The sequence below is a fragment of the Stegodyphus dumicola genome, chromosome 1 (genome assembly GCF_044657685.1).
Source record: "Stegodyphus dumicola isolate Sdum_Otavi_A_Nest chromosome 1, ASM4465768v1".
Classification (NCBI taxonomy): Eukaryota; Metazoa; Arthropoda; class Arachnida; order Araneae; family Eresidae; genus Stegodyphus; species Stegodyphus dumicola.
The window spans coordinates 86771200-86792589 of record NC_140768.1 but is presented as its reverse complement, the minus strand read 5'-3'; the positions used below and the strand labels follow the sequence as shown (position 1 = coordinate 86792589).

General features: G+C 32.8%; 1 protein-coding gene across 1 annotated transcript in view; it reads left to right on the top strand.

The window, feature by feature from the left end:
* Cnx99A (Calnexin 99A) overlaps positions 1-21390 on the top strand; it is a 125392-nt gene that overhangs the window by 8960 nt on the left and 95042 nt on the right. The window contains exons 2-4 of the mRNA XM_085817466.1: positions 4176-4294; positions 15242-15345; positions 19735-19793. Coding sequence (XP_085673592.1) covers positions 4187-4294; positions 15242-15345; positions 19735-19793 — 271 coding nt within the window. The 5' untranslated portion in view covers positions 4176-4186. The remainder of the gene's footprint in view (positions 1-4175; positions 4295-15241; positions 15346-19734; positions 19794-21390) is intronic.

Here is a 21390-nt window from a genome sequence, read left to right as displayed (position 1 = left end):
GCAGCAGGTGTTGAAAAGCAGCGATGTACAGTTATGCTGGCTGTTCCGGCTTACGGAATAAAAATGCCACCATACATTGTGTAAGTGAAAGACTGCACCCAAAGACATACTGCCAGGTATTTTTGTGCATGCACAGGAAAAGGACTACATGCAAGAAAAATCTCTCATATTGGACTGTATAAAATCAGTTTGGAATAAAAGATTCGATGGCTTGCTGAAACGCAAGATCTTGTTAGTTTGGGACAGCTTCTGATGTCACATAACTTCTCGAATGAAGGAAAAATGAAATGAGTTAAAAAATGATGGGGTTCAAGGAGGCCTGACTACCATACTCCAGGTGCTTGATGTTACTGTTAATTGCTCCTTTAAAAGTTTATGCTAGAGATTTGATGATAATTGGATAAGTATAGAAAACCTTGACCTAAAGTACCAAAAGGAAGAACCAAATGTCTTAGTGTGCAACATGTGTGTTCATAGATTCTGACAACTTAGGAAATTGTCAAGCCTAAAACTATCATTAAATGATTTTTGAAGTGTGAAATGTTCACTGTTCTAAATGACTCTGGGGATATGTTGTGGGATACTGGTATCAGCCAAGCTGGATTAACCATTAAGCAATATAAGCATGAAGTCAAAGAGGCATTACAGAAAGATTCTTAAGAATGCTGGAAAAGGAGCACCACAAAAAACCTCTCAATATATGGTGCAGGTAAACCCAAGGCTGAAAGAGAAAGAATGGGGAAAAAACAGACATAAATTTATATGTGAGGGCACCAAAATCTTTCAAGTTCTTTTGGTTGCTAAAAATTTTAATCCGGCCTTTAGTAGCAGCAGTAGTGATAAAAACTCAAGTGATACCAAGAGTGACAGTGATTGAATATTCAAGTGATACCAAGAGTGACTGTGAGTAAATACTCAAGTGATACCAAGGGTGACAGTGAATAAGAGGTACTAAACACAGAGCATATCTTGGTTTACTGTTTTATTTTGATTGTTGCAGATGTATTTAAAGACTGCGTTTGATTTCTGCATTGACAGATTTTTCTCATTGCCATTGATTTAAGTTTAGAAACACTAAAAACTATACCTATCATTTTCAGGTATTCATTTGGAGTCTTCCTTCCATGTAAAAGTAATGATTGGTGGTTTTTCCCTCTCTGATTGATAATGTTGTTTGTTTTGCACATAGAAATTTTAATGTCATGCATTTTACTTTTTTGAATTATGGGATAGGAATAGTTCTTTTCAGAAAGTTCAAAAGCATATATCCCTTCAATTCACAGCTTGCTTACATGTGATATTTTGCGCTTAGAAATTTTAATACAATGAATTTCACTTTTTTAAGTTATGGAATAGAGATAGTTCTTTTCAAAAGCATGCCCTTCAATTCACAACCTGTTTACATGTGACATATTGAAGGAGGAATAAATAAACAGAGTACAGTCAAAAGTCTTTAATCTCGACTCGTTGGGACTTCGGCGATTCTGGATTATCGGTTTTTCCATATTATAGATCCTCGGTTTAAATCTGGTAAGATGGCATGCAGAAATTATAAAATTAAAACTATGAAACCATAATTTATGAAATAAAGAGCAATTATGATCTAAAAGGTATAAAAAATTTCATTGTTTACTTAATTAAACATTTCTTTCAACGAGTGCATGTGTAAAGCATACATTATGCATAGTCGAAATTAGAAAATTGCAACCAGAAAACTATTTGATGTGTATTCAAGATATTTATAATGACAAGGAATTTGATTTAAATCATATCAAAGACGGAGTACATTGAGATGAAATACTAGTAAGGAATTATAAGCGGAATGCCGAATAAAATAAAAGCATCTGCCCTGAAGGTAAGGATAGTGGTGACAGATCAACTTCTAGCTCATTGCATGTCGCGACTCTCCGCAGAGCAGCATGAAATTGATAAACAGATTTCGGAATGGTTAGAGAAACAAAGGATCCATTTTTTGCTGCAGTTCCACTTTTTGTTAGATGGACATTGAAACATGCTTTCGCTTTGTAGATCCTTTGGCAGCTCCAGAATCGGAAATTCTTTTTGACATAATCGAAAGTTCAAGCTTACTTTTATAAAATTGCTTTAACAGTCTGCAGAAAATAATAAGCCGGATCCAATTTCGAAGATTAAGGAACAAAGCAATCCGCAACATTAACTGAAATAGATAATTAGATAATTTTAGCTTAGCTTATACCATCCGTTATACATTTAATGAGCATGTGTAAATGTATTATGCACATGCGTAAACACATTATGTATTTACGCATGTGCAGAAAGTTTGTAGCTTTGAGGTCCGGATTGTAGATCATTCCGGATAATGGATGTCCGGATTAAAGACTTTTGACTGTACAGTGTTTCTCATTTCAGATAATAAGCTTTTGCCATAAATTTATGTTCCCAGGCATTTGCTTTTTATTAATTCTATATTGAAATAATTTTAAAAATGAGTAAACTCCTTCTCTGTGTATTGAGTCCTGTTACACTGCACTGAAGGTTGATGTACCCTACACAAAAAATAAAATGGGACAGTTCTATATCTTCTGTTCTATTGGGCCGATTGATGAAATTCAAATTGCGTTTTTTATGTTTCAAAAGCATACATATTAGAATTCCTCTGTCAACATTGGTATGCGGATGCGTACATTATCTCCAACTTTTGCTGGTGGAAATTTTGCCTACCGAACAATCTTGCTTCAGCACATCGAATGTTGGCCAGGGAGTTCTGGGCACTTTGGGAAGTGGGCGGCCAAAGTCGCATATATGCTATTCATTTCCAGTACATCGGACATCGGCCACACACCCTGGTCAATGTGCAAAATGGCTGGCCAATTCGGGAAATAGCCGAACTTCGGGCTTTGGCTGTGACATATATATATTCAAAATAAAGTAATTAATAGTAAATTAAAAAGCCTATGATTTGCGCTAAAGCTGCAAAGTAATAAACTAATAATTCATAATAATTTATAAAAAGAAAACTTTCCATGTATCATCTCCAAGGGACTCAAATTCAATTTAAAACCATGAAGGGGGGAAAAAAAAAATTTTTTTTTCCTTCATGGTTTAAAAAAAATTTTTTTGTTTTGTTTTTTTGTTTAACAAGATTTAATATGTTTAACCAGACTCTTGTGACTGAATTTGTTTAACAAGATTCTTGTGACTGAATTAACAAGATTCTTTTGATTTAAATGGACTAATGTCTTTACGTGGATTGAGTATTAATTGTGACTTATGGTTTGAATCTAGCAAATAAATTGATGCTTACTAGGAAGTAAGATGACACACTCTCTTAATTTAGTTATTGTTAATTGATGGTAGATTGGTTTATTCCCTTTATAAGTCGATTAATCTGCGATCAATGGCAATAGTTACCTTTTCAGTACTTTAAATTTACTTTTGGTTGTGGTGTTTTTGCAATTAAAGATTTTTCTTAGCAGGTTTTTTTTTTTTTTTAAATAAGGAGATTGAAATTAATGTTTAAAGTACTAGTTTAAATTCTGACTAAAAAAAAAGTTTTTTTTTCTTCATGGTTTTAAATTGAATTTGTGTTCGTTGGAGGTGGTACGTGGAAAGTTTTCTTATTCTAAATTATTATGAATTATTAGTTTATATATCCGTATATATTATATACATGCCGAGAGATAAAGAGAAAGCAACAGTAAAGTAAAACTGAATTTGAATTTAAAAACTGCTGCTCATTAAATTTGTTATATCAAGAAGAAAGCAAATAGCAGAATCTTAGTTATTGTACATGAACAGTACAGTGGGAAGAAAATGTGATTAAATTTGCAGGCGGTTTGTGGAACACAGCAGGCAGAAAGGGTTGTGATCTGTATTAAAAAAATATTATTTTTATTTCCTAAATGCATTCAAGTACTATGGAAATTGTCAAATAGTTAAGAGTGGAGAATATAGCATGGAATGTGAAAAGTCATTTTAATATATTTTGTGTACCTTGGTTACTTTTCAGATAAATACATTTTCAGTTGACATCGCTGCTGAATAGGTGTATTGTAGATTACTAACCTTTTTTTTTTTGGTATTAGTGGTCAGACAGTAATCAAAACATGTAACATGTTTTATATCTAAATGTCATGCTTTGCATCATTTTGTTTATTAATAACAAGCTTAACTAAGAAACAACTTTTTTTATTAAGGTTCTTTTATCATGAAATTAATACTAAAGCTGTTCATCTTGAGCCTGGTGGTCATCTTAGCTGTAGCTGAAAATGAGCCTGTTGAACCTCCTGATGATGTTGGGCCAGATGCAGAAAAGGTAAACAGGTTTATTACAGATAAATAAAAGCTTTCTTTTTATGTATTTATATATTTAAACAGCTGTTTGTAAATTCTAAATTGTAATGTGCAAATTATTAATTTGAAAATTTCTTTTTAGATTTCAGTAACTAAAATAGACAGGTAACAATTCAGTTGTTGACTGGTAGAGTTTTCTTCTGAAAATTTAAATCAAATACAGTACAAAGTCTGAAATCTGGACTTGTCGGGACTTCGGCTATTCCGGATTTGGGATTTTTCCGGATATTAGATCATCAGTTTAAATCTAGTAAGATGGCATGTAGAAATTATGAAATAAAAAATATGAAATCATGATTATTTATGAAATAATGAAGTATTTAAAATCTTAAAGGTATCTAAATTTACAAAAAAAAAAAAAAAAAAAAAAAAAAAAAAAAAAAAAGAGCTTAATATTTATTTTATTTTATTAAACATTTCTTTCAATATAAGTTGTATAAGTTGCTTCATTTTTTGTGCTAATACTTTCTCTTTAATTTTGTAAACAGACATAATCTCTTGTTTAGTTACATTGTTAAAGTCCTGTAACTGCTGTTTCGAGAATTCCGAGTAACGTGTCAATCGAAATTTTTTTGTTTTCAGTAATTTTTCTGTCATTTTCTTCACTATCGGTATTTTCTGCATCAGGACCATACTACAGATTTTGCCATTCATTAACTGATTGACGATTGAGAAGCGTTGTCATCACATTGAAAAACTTCTTTTATATCATCTTTATTTATTACCACTTCTCCATATTTCTTTAGAAAATTCTTTAATTGGAAAGTTTCACCTTTGTTTTGCGATATCCGAAAAATTTTAAAATCAGCGGCTATCATTATCAAATTTAGCTTTCATTCACTATACATATTTGGTTTTGCATCCTGAGCTTGGCGACTAACGACAAGTTCTGTTAAATTTTATCTTGCTTCTATCGTGTACTGAGACAATTAAGCGTGAAATGTATTAGTTTAGTTATTTATTATACTTATGTCTATTTCTTGCACATACTTAAGGCTTATCAGAGTTCTTACTAAATAAATTCCACATATACTTAAGCCTTATTAAGGGTCGGCTCTAGATATATTACCGCCTGATGCTGTCTCTGTGGGTCCTAAATTTTGTGGCCATACAATACCTGGTGCTGGTTCTGGGTTTACGTCAATAACAAATCAGTTATTCTTAATTCAAATAGCCCTAAATGTAATCTTGGGGTCTATTAGTATCATCAACAAAATCTATTTTTAGCATATGGAAATAAATTTTTGGTAAATTTTTCATCGTCAACATTTTTTAGTGCATTTAACTTAAATCTGTAATCATTGTCAAGCATCGTGTCAACATAAAAGGTTACCATACTCCTTTATTATTCAATTACTAACATAAAAAATTGCTTAGTCATCGCTACATAAGTCATTTCTCAAGTTGTCATGTTTTGATAAACATGCGGTGATGAAAGGAAAGTACAGTCAAAAGTCTTTAATCCGGACTCGTTGGGACTTCCACGATTCCGGATTATCGGTTTTTCCGAATTATAGATCATCAGTTTAAATATGGTAAGATGGCATGCAGAAATTATAAAATTAAAAATATGAAACCGTAATTTATGAAATAAAGAGCAATTATGATCTAAAAGGTATCAAAATAAAAAAAAAAGCTTAATATATATTTGTTTATTTTATTAAACATTTCTTTCAACACGCGCATGCGTAAAGCATACATTACGCAAAATCAAAATTAGAAAATTGCAACCAGAAAGCTATTTGATGTGTATTCGTGATATTTACAATCACGATGAATTTGATTTAAATCATATCAAAGATGGAGTACATTGAGATGAAATACTACATTTAGTAAGGAATTATAAGCTGAATAAAATAAAAACACCTGTCCTGAAGATAAGGATAGTGTTGACAGATCAACTTCCAGTTCAATGCACGCCGTGACATCCCCCCCTCCCACAGAGCAGCACGAAATTGATAAACAGATTTTGGAATGGTTAGAGAAACAAAGGATATGCCGTTATCCATTTTTTGCAGCAATTCCACTTTTTGTTTGATGGGCATCAAAACATGCTTTCGCTTTGTAGATCCTATGGCAGCTCCAGAATCAGAAATTCTTTTTGACCTAATCGGAAGTTCAAGCTTACTTTTATAAAATTGCTCTAACAGTTTGCAAAAAATAATAAGCCGGATCCAATTAGAAGATTAAGGAACAACGCAATCTGCAACATTAACTCAAATAGATAATTAGATCATTTTAGCTTAGCTTATACTATCCGTTATACATTAAACGCGCACGCATAAACGTATTATGCGCATGCGTAGACGCATATGCGCATGCGTAAAGGTTTTATGCGCATGCGTTAACACATTATGCATTGACGCATGCACAGAAAGTTTGTAGCTTTGAGGTCCGGATTATAGATCATTCCGGATTATGGACATCCGGATTAAAGACTTTTGACAGTATGATAAATGATTCGCCAGGTTGGCGTCAGATCAATGATATATGTATGTGGAATGCTTCGGTTTGAGATGTGTGCGAAGCAGCAACGGAGCAAAATTACTGATCCTGCAAATTTATGCTAAAATGATTGTTTCTTCAGGAACAAGGCATTTTATTTAGTGTTGAAGTGAAATTAAGAATCAGGACTCTCCAGATGTTTTATTATGTTCGGGAGGGAGGGAGATTCAAATGCACATGCGTAAAGCCTACGAGAAAACGTTGGTGGTTTTGAGGTCTGGATTTTAGATCATTCTGGATAATGGACGTCTGGATTTCGGACTTTGTACTTGCAGTTCAGTTATGTATTTCAATAACTAAACATCAGCTTGTCAGTATCCTTTTTCACTAAAGATAAACTAATTTAAATTGCTATTTGGTATTTTCCATGAATTTTGATAAAGATTTTATTGTTTTTAAAGTTTGATTGAAATTTAAATCAAAATCTGAAAGGAATAAGAAAATTAAATCATAATTGTGAAATTCAGATTGAAAAATCTGTCTGTAATTGAGATATCTATTAATTAAAAAGCATCTATTAAAAATTAAATAAATATTTAAAAAAATCAAAAGGCTTTAATCCTAAGGTTTTAAATAAAGGATGGAATTAAGAAATCCTGCTCTATAACGAACCTTTTTTATTCAACTTTAAAATCTGCTTTAACAAGAATTTAATTTTTGATTATTTTCTTGCTTATCAAAAGTAAGACACAATGATAAGGAAAAATATTACTTTATTCAGTAGTTTAAATAGGATTATTAGTCCAATTTGTGTTGGTTCACTATAAATGTTGCCACCAAATGTTAGAGTCCTGCATTATATTTGAAGAATTTAAATAATGAAAAATCAGCATAAATGTATATATATTTCTCACATTGTGATAAAACAATGGTACATAGAGCCATCGAATTTTGAATGACGTAATCCTACTGCGAATACAAGGCATGTGGAAGCACAAATTAGGAATTTGTTTTATTATCGATTTCATATTTTGTAAAACTTTAACGAATTTTTAATTAACAAATGGAATGATTTCAAAGCGAGCAATGGCAACCTTGTACAGAGAAAAAAAAAAAAAAAAAAAAAATTGTATCTTCAGTGTGGAGACTCTGTATTGGAAATTCTAAAGATTTGCTCAATTTAAAACTATTTTGCGATATTGCTCTTGAGCTGAATTTAATGGTTTTAAGTGCGAAGAACATGATACAGTCAAATACCAAAAATCCGCCGACCTGAAATCCGCCAACTCCTGAAATCCATGTTGCCTCTCAGAATATAAACATTTAGTTTATAGGTTTCGAAACCGCAACATTGAGTACGAAATATTGAAGAAAAAAATACCAAATAATGACGTCATAATTACCGAATATTAATGAGTCAAAATGGAAATACCAAATTATTGATATAAAAAAGTTAAACAAAATAATATAAAATAAATAAGTTTTTGTTCCTTCTAATATGCATCGAGGTAAAAAAGCAGACGATTCACTCAACTCTTTGTTCAAGTTCACGATTCACGTTGTATTTTCTGAGCTTTGTTGTTTTATTTCATGAGATTATTTACTGCTGCCCTTTTTTATCCAGATATTTTGTGGATAAATTAAGAATATTTTTAATTTCAGCCCTTTTTAATACAATGACAGTTAAGAAACGCACTCGTGATTTTACTGCTTGCAACGTTGAAAAACATAAACACATTGCATTGACTGTAATGCAAAAAATGCAAATTCTGCAGAAAATGAAAGCAGGTGCTACTTCTTGATTTATAGCAGAATGGTATGGAATTGTGACATGATTGTGTATGATATACGGAAAAAGGAAGAAAAGCTGTTGAAATTTTACAGCAACAGTGATTCTAACACCAGAATCCGAACCCGGAAATCTTTGCATGAGGCGAAATCGGCAAACCTCGATGCTGTGTACATATAATACAATGAATAATATAATCAATTTATATATGTAATAATAATTTAATGCATGTAATAAATTATTGCAATAATGTATATAATAATTTAATTAAATGTATCTAATACGCCTTATTCATTTTGCACTTTTAGTCCGAATACTATGCTTCATCTTTCGTGTCCTGAAATCCACAAAATCCGAAAATCATCCATGTTCTAGCATAGGCCTCGTGTTGTAGCAACGCTTTAGGGTTGTAATTCTGGTTTGGGGTGCCATCTTTGGCTCTTTAGTGGTATTCGCTAAAACTTTATTATTTAACATTCTAGGGTATACAAACTTCCGATTTTTTGCATTCATATAAAGAAATTTGGCTTTTGCCCTCCTTCTTTTCTCTGCAGTTCAGCTTCTTTCTTGTATTTTTTTAAACTGTCGAATTTCTCATATGATTTAAGTTATTTTAAAAGTTTCTAAAACATTTTCATATTTTATACAGTAGAAGTCCAGAAATCCTCAAAGCTTGGGTCCAGAGGTTGTGCGGATTTTAGGATTTTGCGGATTTCAGGACACAAAAGATAAAGCATAATATTCGGACTAAAAGTACAAAATAAATAAGGTGTATTAGATACATTTAATTAAAATATTATATACATTATTTCAATAATTTATTATATGCATTAAATTATTACGACATATATAAATTGATTATATTATTCATTATATTATATGTGCATAGCATCGAGGTTTGCCGATTTCGCCTCGTGCAAAGATTTTTGGTTTCGGATTCCAGTGTTAGAATCACTGTTGCTGTAAAATTTCAACAGCTTTTCTTCCTTTTTCCGTATATCATACACAATCGTGTCGCAATTCCATTCCATTCTGCTATAAATCGAGGAGTAGCACCTGCCTCCGTCTTTTGCACTTTATGTGATACCGTCAATGCAATGTGTGTATGTTTTTCAACGTTGCAAGCAGTAAAATCATGAGTGCCGATCTTATATGTCATTTTATTAAAAAGGGCTGAAATTAAAAATATTCTTAACTTATCCACAAAATATCAGGATAAAAAAAAAGGTAGCAATAAACAATCTCGGGAAATAACAAAGCTTAGAAAATACAACATGAATCGTGAACTTAACGAAGGAGTTGAGTGAATTGTCTGCTTTTTCATCTTGGTGCAGAGATTAGAGGGAAAAAACTATTATCTTATTTGTAAAACTTTTTTTATGTCAATAATTTTTTATTTCCATTATAACTCATTATTATTCGGTAATTATGACGTCATTATTCGGTAAGTATTTTTTCTTCAATATTTCGTACTCAGTGTTTCGGTTTCGGAACCTATAACCTGAATGAATTTTGAGAGGCAACGCGGATTTGCGGAGTTGGCAAATTTCAGGTCAGCGGATTTTTAGTAGCAAGTACCTGGAGTACGAAAAAAAAAAAAGCGTGATTCGTTTACTTATAGCGTGGTTTGGCAACACTAAGTGAGTGGGGTCGAAGGTCACATTTCATTACCATTTATCACGAAGATAGTACGTTGCATAGTATTTTGTTTTCGTATTTTGTCTTTCATCTTTGATAACGTTGATGAAACATCGCTGGAGTTTTACTGCCGAGTTTAAACTCAAGGTAGTTGAGAAAGCTGAAAAAGATGGAAATAGAGAAGCGGGCCGTTATTTTGAAGTGGATGATAAAGCGGTGAGAAATTGGCGCAAACAAAAGGATGTGTCAAAAAGCATGGAAAGAAAGTGATCCAATCGGCATGGAAAAGTAAAATGGACAACTTTAGAGGAAAATTTACTGCGATGGGTTCTCGACCAAAGAAATGCTGGACGCTCCATTTCAACAGTTAAAATCCATCTCCGAGCGAAGTCCATGGCAGAAGAGATGCAGATAACGGATTTCAAGGGAGGAATAAATTGTGTTTACCGCTTCATGCGTCGTAAAAACTTGAGAGTTCGCAGCAGAACGACAATGTGTCAGGCTGTTCCGGACGATGTAGATGAAAAAAAAGCTTCTTTCCTTCAGTTTACAGGGAAAGTAATTGCAGAAGGGAAGTATTCCCTAAAAAGTATTATAAATATAGACAAAGGTCCATTAACATTTGATTGTCCACCGAATCGCACCGTCAATACTTGTGGAGTGAAAACAATATCAATAACAACAACTGTTTAAGAAAAGATTAAATTTACAGTGATGCTCGCCTGCTGTTCTGACGGCACGAAGTTGAAGCCGCTCTTAATCTTTAAGAGAAAATAATTCCCAAGGAAAATTTTCCTCGAAGAGTTGTGATACGGTGCAATGAAAAGGGTTGGTGCAACGAGGACATTATGCTCAATTGGTTTCAAGAAGTTTGGAAGAAGAGAGAAGGTGTCTTTTTCAAATCCAAAGGAGTACTAATTATGGATTCCATGAGGGCACACATAAAAGACAGTGTAAAGGCGGAAGATAAAAAAAAAACATCGGTGCTGAACTTAGCGTTATTCCAGGAGGTTTAACAAAAATCATGCAACCTCTGGATATTAGCGTGAACAAAAGTTTCAAGTCCCACTTAGTGCTTGCTGGAAGATCTGTATGTTGGAAGGTTTACATACTTTCACAGAAGGAGGAAATATGAGACGCGCTTCATACACTGAAGTAGCCGAATGGGTCGATAAATCCTGGAAAAGTGTTAAAGTGTCAACCATCCGATCAGGATTTATAAAAGCCAGGATTGTTAGTGAAAGCGAGGAAATCATTGACAAACAAGATAGTGATGCTCAAAATGAACTTTCGGACACTCTTCCCGAAAATATATTAGAACTGTTTAATTCTGATACCGATGAATCGGACTTTGAAGGTTTTCGTGAATGTAGTAGAATGTGTGGTTAATTAATATATTATTAATTAGTAAGCACTGCTTTTTTATTTGTATTTAGCGTTTTATTTCTGAAGGTATATTAGTAAGTAAGTACTTTTTTCTATTTATACTTAGTTCTTTGTTTCTAAAATACATTAATATTGCCGTATTAAAAAAACGTAATTTCGGACATATAGTCCGCGGACTATCCAGTGGTGCGGACTTTCTGACGATTTTTGAAATTTTTTTTATATAAAATCGTGTCTGCGGACTATACGTGCGAAATTACGGTACTTGCAAATTTAACAAAAGCATGCATGTAATTTAACATTAAAATCTAAAGCACTAGTATTTAACAGCAGTTACATGTATTAAATGAATTTAATCACACTTTTAAGAATGCAATTTTCTGATAAATTTTAATTTTTATACAAATATAGAATTAATTTTGTAAAGCTACTTAAAACACATTTCCTGTTCACACATTTAAATAAATTTAAAGTGAGTATACTTAAAAGTACAACATGAAGATTTACTACTAGATAAAGCATGATAATGGGCTCAAAACAATTTGTTGAATATTTAAACTAATACTTCTTCGAAATTCCTAAAAAAATACAGAATATATTTATCTTACAGTAAAGAAAAAACAAAATTATTTATAATTTAGATCACACTATCAAGTTTTTAACACTGGCGCCAACTAGCAGATTTGGCGACAATATATTAGAATCAAAATAGAATGCTACTTTAAATTACCAGTCATACAGTAAAGTTAAATAAAAATAAGGCACATCACATTTTTAACCTTTGTGATAACCCAGCACAAAGTTTACATGAAATGTAGGATACAATTTTACACACATTATAAACTATTTGTGATAATAAAAGAAACATCACAAACAGTATTGGCGATCTTTTACTGCACAAACACATGCACATTTCACAATTGATTTTGTATTTATAAAATCAGTTGATCGTCAATAAGTGGCAGTAAAATAAAAATACACATTTTGAAGAAATACGAAGAGTAATTTTTCTAACAATGTATGGAAAAATATGAAGCTGAACTTACCTCACCAACGACATTCTCCTGGGCCCGTAATTCATTAATCTTGACGCTAATTTATTATACATTGTCTATATTGTATGTAAATCGAATGCATTGCTTCGATCATGGAAAATTCGCTGCCAACGCAGAGAAATTCGACTGATTTCATCCAAATATGCTTCAGCTAAAACTGATGTAAAACCTTCGTCCATGTTTATTGCCGGAATTATAACCATCTGTTTATTTAACACGAAGGGTCAGACCTGTCCTTACTTTAACAGTCATCTCGTCAATTTAACTGTAAAATTTAACGCTAGCTTTGATGAGAAACCAATACTTGCGATTTAACTACTTGTGACGTCAGAGTACCACGTGATTCTGTAAATCCCACTTAACGCTGTGGTTAAAAATGTCATGAATAGGGCCCATTGTTGCCTAAGTTTTGCACACCAGTGTATTTATTTATGAAAAATGTGTGTTATATTGGTAACGTGTGTCAACTTCTAATTTAACTATAGCTCCTGGATCTTATAGTCTTCAGTTTGCAGGCTATATGTAGAAATATAATAGACTCAGTGTCATTTTGTAGAAGAGATAGAAATAGTTAATTTGTGGTATGTTTTTGTAGTATGTTATTTAATTTTCAAAAGCTTGCCTTTTTGTATAAGGATAACCATTGATTCCTGCTGTATTATCTTCAGACTTAATTCTGCTGTTTCCTCAGTACAAGTAAGTAGAAAAGCTTAAATTAGGATTTTCTTCCTATTCAAACTAATGAAGGCAATGTCAGTTTAAGGTAAATGTTAATAACAATGTCAGTTTATATGCAAGGCCATTCTCATGGTTCATAATGGGAACAGATCTGTGCTTTTAGACTAACTGGAATCTATGATGTTATCAATATTGCAGAGCAACTCCAAACAGGTTAAAGAGTAGTGTGCTCTTCTACAGCAAAGGTTCTTAATGTTGAGCATGAGAAAAATTTTGAAATTTTTAATGAAAACTATTGCCTGTGAGAAACTAGCAAATACTGTGTCAATGTTTGAGACAAAGTGATTGATCTTTACTGTACAACAATACACCTTGGTTTCTGTTTGAAAAAATTCCAAGTGGTATTGGTTGCTCATGAAATCTGGAAGCCTGCTACGGTAGCTCTAATGTTGATAACGTTGGTGAAACTAGCCTTAAGGAACATTTTGGTTTTTTTTTCTTAGTTTTTGTCATTAAAAAGGGTTATTTTTGCGAATATCGCCAAACATGTTGTAATAAATTTAGATTTTGACTATTTTTTTTGTAATAGTAAGCCTTTTGTATGGTCCTGGGCTTTTGGTTTTTACCATTCTTTTCAATTTCTGTGTTTGGTTGCACATGCGTGGTATTATCTTATTATCTTATATTTTGAATCTGCTATTATTTTGCTGTGGGTATCATCATTTGAGTATATTTGAGGTGGGTAAGAGGATGAATGTTGATTAACAGCGGATGAGCCAAAACAACGAAAAATTTAATTTAATTGCTTACGTGGAGGATAGAGGAGACGGTGGTGGGAAGTGTGAATGAATGCACGTAAAAAAAGATATGTTAAAAATTTGACATTTCATTTATTTATTTGTCTTTGTATGTTAATTTTTGTTAAAAGATTTGTTTAATGTTTTTATGTTAGGAAATATGTGTTTTTGGTTACTTATTAATCTCTGTGTATTTTTGGTTATTTGTCTCTGTGTGTTAAGACAGCGGTGAATTTTTTCTGGTTAACATGGTAGTTTTAACATTGTTTTAGCTTCCTGATTTTGTTTAAGTGAAAATAGATCAATGTGTACATGGACAAAGTTAAGGCAGTGCGCAATGCCTAGTTTGTGCAATTCTCTAATGTTTTTTTAAGTTAAAATAAAATAGGTTTATGTGTGCATGGACACAGAGTTTGTGTAAGTCTGTGACTTCTTGTTTTGGTTTTGTGTAGCGGGCAGAAGGATCAGCACCATCTTGAAATTGGTGCGTATTATTCATGGTGCCAATCTTGGTGTCGAAAAAGAAATGATTCACCAAGGGGTACCGTAGAGTAAATTTTAACTGATAAAGTTTATTATAAATTTAAGACACAGCATGTTTTTTCGTATTGTTCCTTCCTTGGTAATTTTCTTCTTACTTTAGAAGAAAATAAAGGTAAGAAGAAAGGCAACTAAAATATTCTTTGAAAGGAAGACAAAAAATGTGCTGCTCTAAATCTAAATTGTGCAAAACCAATAGAAATAGAAAATTACAAATTCTGTTTTCTTGTACTTCCTAGGGCAGAGCTTATGCTTGCTGTAACTTCCTCTTTCTCCTTTCAGTGATGAAAATCATTGAGATAAATCATGTTTTTTTAGAAATGTTTCTGTTGTTTCCGATTGTTCTTGTTGCAATTCTGTATTATTTGAATAATACATGCTGGTTGAATAAACTTATATAAAAATTTGAATACTGAATACATGTTTGAATGAACTTATGTGATGCTACAAATTCTGGAGGCCACCGTGGTTTGCAGTTTCTTTTGAATATAACATCAAAATTTTGATTACATTTTTAATACTTAAAATAAAGTTGTATTTTTGAAAGTATATGATTGTTTTTTAATTTAAATTATTATTAGGAAACTGATGTTGAAGTAGAAGAAATACCTTATGTAACACCTCGTCCGATAGGAAACACATACTTAGCAGAACATTTTGATGATCGGGAAGGCGTTGAAAAAAGGTAAGATTTCCATTGTTTGAAATTTTATTTTTACTGCCATCTAAGTAGTGAAATCCCTTTCAGATGCCATACTTAACTTATGTTGTGTTATTCTAATTAACTCATTTGTTGAATTTCAAAGGAAGATGATATTTTGGTATGCGCTTTTAAACTGATGGTATTTCATATATGCACTTTTAGATTATAAATGAAAATATACCTTTTTTGTGATGGTGGTGGTGGGGGGTAAGGAAAAGTTGTGACATTTGGATGCTTTCATGTTAACCATTCGACTAGCCAAGTAGCGCGATTTAGCGCCAAATATTGATGACTCACTGCCTTTAGAATTTTGCAGTAGTGATTGGTGATTGATGACCAGTGCTGAAATTTCTGCCAGTGGTCGATGCAATAATACATAAGTACCGAAATTTGTAATTGTTTCAGCTGTGAAATACACTTACTTTCAAATGTTAGATGTTGATACATTTTTTTTTTTTTGGTTTAAGCATCATTAATTAAAAATATATGAAATACTTACAAAGAGAAATATTGCAAAAAATTAGAATGAAGCATTCTGGTCTCTGAAAAATTTTTAATCTGTATTTTCCTTGTTAACAAAAATTTTTTTAAATGAACATTACTTTTTTTTTCTTGATTGGTTTAAGGATATAATTTTGTGTTCAAGAAATAATATAATCAAGCTGTAATAAAATACTGAGTTTTTGAGATATTGAAAATCTGTTTTAAGCTCTAAGGATTGTTTAGTTTTTCTAAAAATGATCTTTATAATTTTTTTTGATGAAATTATGAACAGTAACTATATTTTCCATTGAATATGCAAATTTTGAAATTAGGCCAAATACAAAAAACACGTAGAAGAATATTGTTGCATGCATACAGGTTTGTAATGAATTGAATGCACACAGAATCGACAATAGCTTGATAAAATTTATTTTCCCAAAAGAAACGTATTTCAGTTCTGGAACTTTTCGCAGAAGTACTTGTGCAGCTCTTCTCAGTATGACAGAGCATAGTCAGTAGTCAGCACTTTAAACTACCAAGAACGTTAAACAGAATGCAGTGCCAGACACATGTAAAGAGTGAAGCTTGCATGGAGGTCCAACTCTGAGCTTACAAACTGAGAATTGATGCTTTCTTTGGTCTTAGGTAGTTTCCTCCTGGCAGCCAGGAAATTTCGAATACTTTCTCTTTCTCAAAATTACTGGAAGGGATACACAGTTATAGTTACATATAAAAGCCAGATATGGTTACAGTTAAATATAGGGATCAGTTACAGTACCACTTACAATTATACAGCTACTGGACCAAAATGTCGCCAAAACCATCGCCAATTTGGCGATATCTTGCCAGTTTAACGAGATAGCTATTTACCACAATGTCAACGTAGACTTGCCCCTGTAGTCTTATGTTTCTGGCAGAGCTTCACTTTTTCAAGCACATCTTGCTGCACTATACAAAAGATACTACAGTTTCATATATAATTTCGTTAAAATTGTTTACATATGTCCAAAATTTGTAACAGTATTATGAAAAAGCTAACATGTGGGAACATTTTGTACCGAAATTTTCCTTAACCATGTACAGGTTACCATAATGTTGATCACTAATATTTTGAGAAGTTTAGAAATTTTTACACGTAAATATTGAGAAATGTTATCTTAGTCTGTAACAGCAGGGAAAATTTTACCCCTTGTATGTTGAGGTAATCATATGCTACTTTTAGTAGCAACATGAACTGTATGGCACTCTGATAAAAAATAAAACTATAAAAGTTTAATTTATCTCAGAGTCAGTTCTGAACTCGCCAGTATTATAATTAGCATTTAAATGGCTTTTATCAACTGATTTCAAAATGTTAACAAACAGAATAAGCTCTGCACACAGTTGTCAAATTGGCTAAAATCTGCTAGTACTCTGTTATGATAAATCATGTATAAACTGTTATATAGCTAATAAGATCTAAAATATGAGAATTTTTTTGTTTAATATATATGTGTGTGTGCATATATTGTGTATACATATATGAAATAGCATGCAAAATTTATATAATTATGTTAAAATAACATTATGTAATTACAACAAATCCTTCAAATAATATTAAAGATTAATTACTTTTATTTGATTTGGCTAGGCCATTCAAAATGCAACACTATGAAGGAAGCATCCAAACAGCATAAAACATGCATTATGTGTACACTGCGATGGAATGTGCAACTGATTATAGTACACACACACATCATAAATGACTGCAGCACTCCTGACAGTTGATACATAAAGGAAGGAAAGTTTTCCATTTTGAATGATGTGAATTGTTTTGTCATGAGATTTTTCATATGTGCAGCATCAGTATGTTTCGTAAAATACTCGAGTATCATTCAAGCATGCTTCCGACTTTGATTGAGGCAGAATTATTGCATACAGAGATTGCAGTTTATCCTTCATTGAAATCAGTCATTATATTGGATGTAGCCAAGCAACAGCCATGCAAATAAGATGGATGCAAGAGAGAATGACTGATGGACTGTCACATTTGCAACTGTTTTGCTGCACGTTCCACCACTCCATGTGAAAACAGTCATGTTTTGTGCATGGCACTGGTGCAGCACACTGCCACATCCACAACCATATCGCAACAAATGCAGTCTGTAACACAACAGATGGTGTCTGCATGAACACTTTGATATTGTTTACAGTACAATAGGCTTTCTGCTAGGTACCCATTGCTTCATTAACCTTTAATTTTAAACCGCATGCATCTGTGTTTGCAAGGTGCACTGTACATCAGAAGTAGGCATCCAAATTGCATGACACTATATTTTTATAAATCTCGATTCTTCTTGCTATACCATAATGGTTTGGAGACAGTGTGGAGAAAGGGTGCTCGCCTGCTGTGTTATGCATTATCATACTGGTCCTGCACTCAGTATAATGGTGTTGAATGGTATCAGATTCCACTTCACACAGAGTATGCATTATTGGTATACTTACCAGCCAATGCTATATTTCTGAGGTTTTTCATCTTTTTCTTCTTCCTTACATTCAGGTCTTGCCTGCGGCCATGTTTCGCCAGGGCAATGTGTGACTGCACATTACATGCAGTGTTCAAGCTTTCTTCTCAGCCAACTGTATTGCAACCCTGGTCTGCTCATTCTTCAGATCTATTGCCCATCCAACATGTCTGGTCAATGATTGGAGAATACCTAGCTTGGCTTGCCACACCTGCAAGTAGACCAGATGAACTTTTGTTACCTGTGGAGGCAATCTAAACTGACATTTTACATCACATCCAAAGCCTGTTTCACTGAGTGCCGCAGTGTGTAACAGCAGTTATTGATAAATGTGGAGCAGTACTCATTACTGATTTTTTTCATCTTCATCACCTCAAGGAAGGCTTTATTTCAAATCAATTAACATTGGTACTTTGTATAATCTTGGTACTATGTATAAATTTATCTTTGATATCTCTTGTCCTTCTTCATGTTGCATTTTGGATGGCCAATTGTGTATATGTGTGTGTATATATATATTTTAGAGGTTCATAGTCAGGGTACATTGCTAGAATTCCTACACAGTTTACATTTTTGATATTGGAAAAGGAAACTTATCAAAGAAATGTGTCTTTACTAAGCAGAGCAAGCAGGCAAAAAAGTGATGCACAATGACTCTAGTAGTATTTACAGCTCAGAAATTCTTTGTTTTAATCCTGTGGAGCGATTGGGGTAAAGGTTTGACAGTTGTGATTTTCACTGCAGTTAGATCACATAATTTTTTTATTGATAAATTTTTTATTTTTTATTGATTTTTTATTGATTTTTTTATTGATTTTCACATACATTATTTGCAACAAGATTAGCATAATCTTTTTCACTTTGAGTATTTTCATATAAATGTAAGAAATTATTGAGGATTACTTAAACATATGTCTTAACTTATATTTCCCTTAAAATGATACACATCATCATCAGTACAGTTCACTTGCAGTTTAAATAAGGCAACATTAGACAAAGATAATAATAAATAATTTAAATGAGAATTAACAACATATATTTCTTCCAACTTTACATGAAAATTTTAAGTATTTTAGTGACAGAAAGATCTCCAAGTAACACCAGTAACTTTCTTGAGGTTTCATTTTTCAGTGGTTTCAAAATTAATACATCTCAAAATATTTTCAGAAATTACATTAATGTATCAATAATAGCAGGAAGTTATTGTTTCCTGAAATATTGTCATTTCTTGGGGGGGGGGAGTTTGAAAAATGTTGCTTGATGATAATTTAAGGAGGGATACTGAGAATTAGGATATCTCAATTGTGTGGCTGAAGAATCAAATACATTATTTATGTGTCTTCAGAATAATATTTCAGCATATCTTAAAATTTTATTACAGATGGGTACCTTCAGAAGCTAAGAAAGATGGTGCTGAAGATAGTGTTGCAAAATATGATGGTAAGAAAAATAAGGTTATTATCAGTATTATTAACTCAAAGGGTGTTAGCCCTGAAAGGCTATTAGTTTCAAAACAGCATTTTGCGTCAATTTGATAGATTCACTTTTCAAAATGTTGCCACAAAATATTATTGTGATGTATTATATTTAAAAAAATTAAATAACAGTGAATCTTCATGACTGTTTCTCGCATTGTGAAGAAACAATGGTAAATAGAGCCATCAACTTTTAAATAATGTAATCCTCTAACCTCAACATGGGCACTTAGATGACCCAATTTTATTATCTATTTAAAATTTTGTAAAACTGTAACGAATTTTTGATTAACAAATGGAATGATTTCAAAGCAAGCAATGGCAACACTGTACAGAAAAAAGCTTTTTTATCTCCAGTTTGTAAGACTGTGTATCGAAAATTCTAAAGATAATGCTGTTTTGAAATATTTCGTGATATTGTTGTTGGCTTGAATTTTTTGTGTTTTAAGTGCGAAGAACATGATATTTAATAAATAAAAGATGACACACAAAATAGGGGGGGACTTTTTTGGGCATAATATAAAATCTTAAGGCTTTCAGATTTTTTAAAAATTTTTAATAATTTCCTACTCTTTTCTGTTAACAAGGTGCTAAATGTGATAGCCTATTTTTATTGCATCACTGGTAGCTGTGTGATAATGTCATTGGAAAAAATGAACACCAATCTAGTAATTTTCTTTCTTAAATGTGTAGCTACTTTGCTTCTTTTCTGAGGAAAAGATCTGCTGCTGTAAGAATTTAGGGCATTGTAAAATGGCTTTATAAACATTAGCATAGCATTGTCTACCACTATTTGAATTTGACCCGTGATGACGCCATTCGTTTGATTGGCGTTTCAGGTCTGGCTGGTACGATCGGGCCGAAGTCTCATCCAGCGTAATGATACGGCGTAAAAAAGCATCTCCTTCGCGCTCATAGCGTTCCAGGTGAGTTCGGGCAGCATCGTATCGTAGCCATTTCTGCATTTCCGTCAATTGATGTGGAACCCATCGTGAAGCAATTTTTCTCATGGACAGGCGTTCTTTCAGAATGTGCAGCACAGTCATATGCGCTAATCCTATTTGTCCGGTCAGCAGACGAATCGTTTGGCGGCGATCACTGTCCATTAGTGCGGCAAAAGCTTGCACGTCTGCATCGCTGACACTCGGGACGACCTGGCCGCAGCATGTCTGCCACGTTTTGGCGTCCTTCATTGAATGCTTTCACCCATTTTGCTACGGTTCTGTAAGGCAATGCAGATTCTCCGCAAGCCTCTTGAAGCCCTTGATGACACTGTCGTGCTGTACGACCTCTGGCACATTCAATTTTTATCCAACATCGTTGTTCTTGTTTTGGAAACATCCTGACAAAACTTACTTTAGACCGCGAGCTAATACAAGGACCCGTTCTTCGCGTCACTCTGTATGCATGTGATGTAGGCAGGACGAGTCTTTTTGCTGAGAGGTAAGGTAGGTATGTAGTTCACGTGTGGTATACGCAATATTCTTTGGTTTTGTTACGTAGCGTTTTTTCAGCTGTGTTGCCACTATTAAAGTTCCAACCCTCATATAAACCTTTGCAAA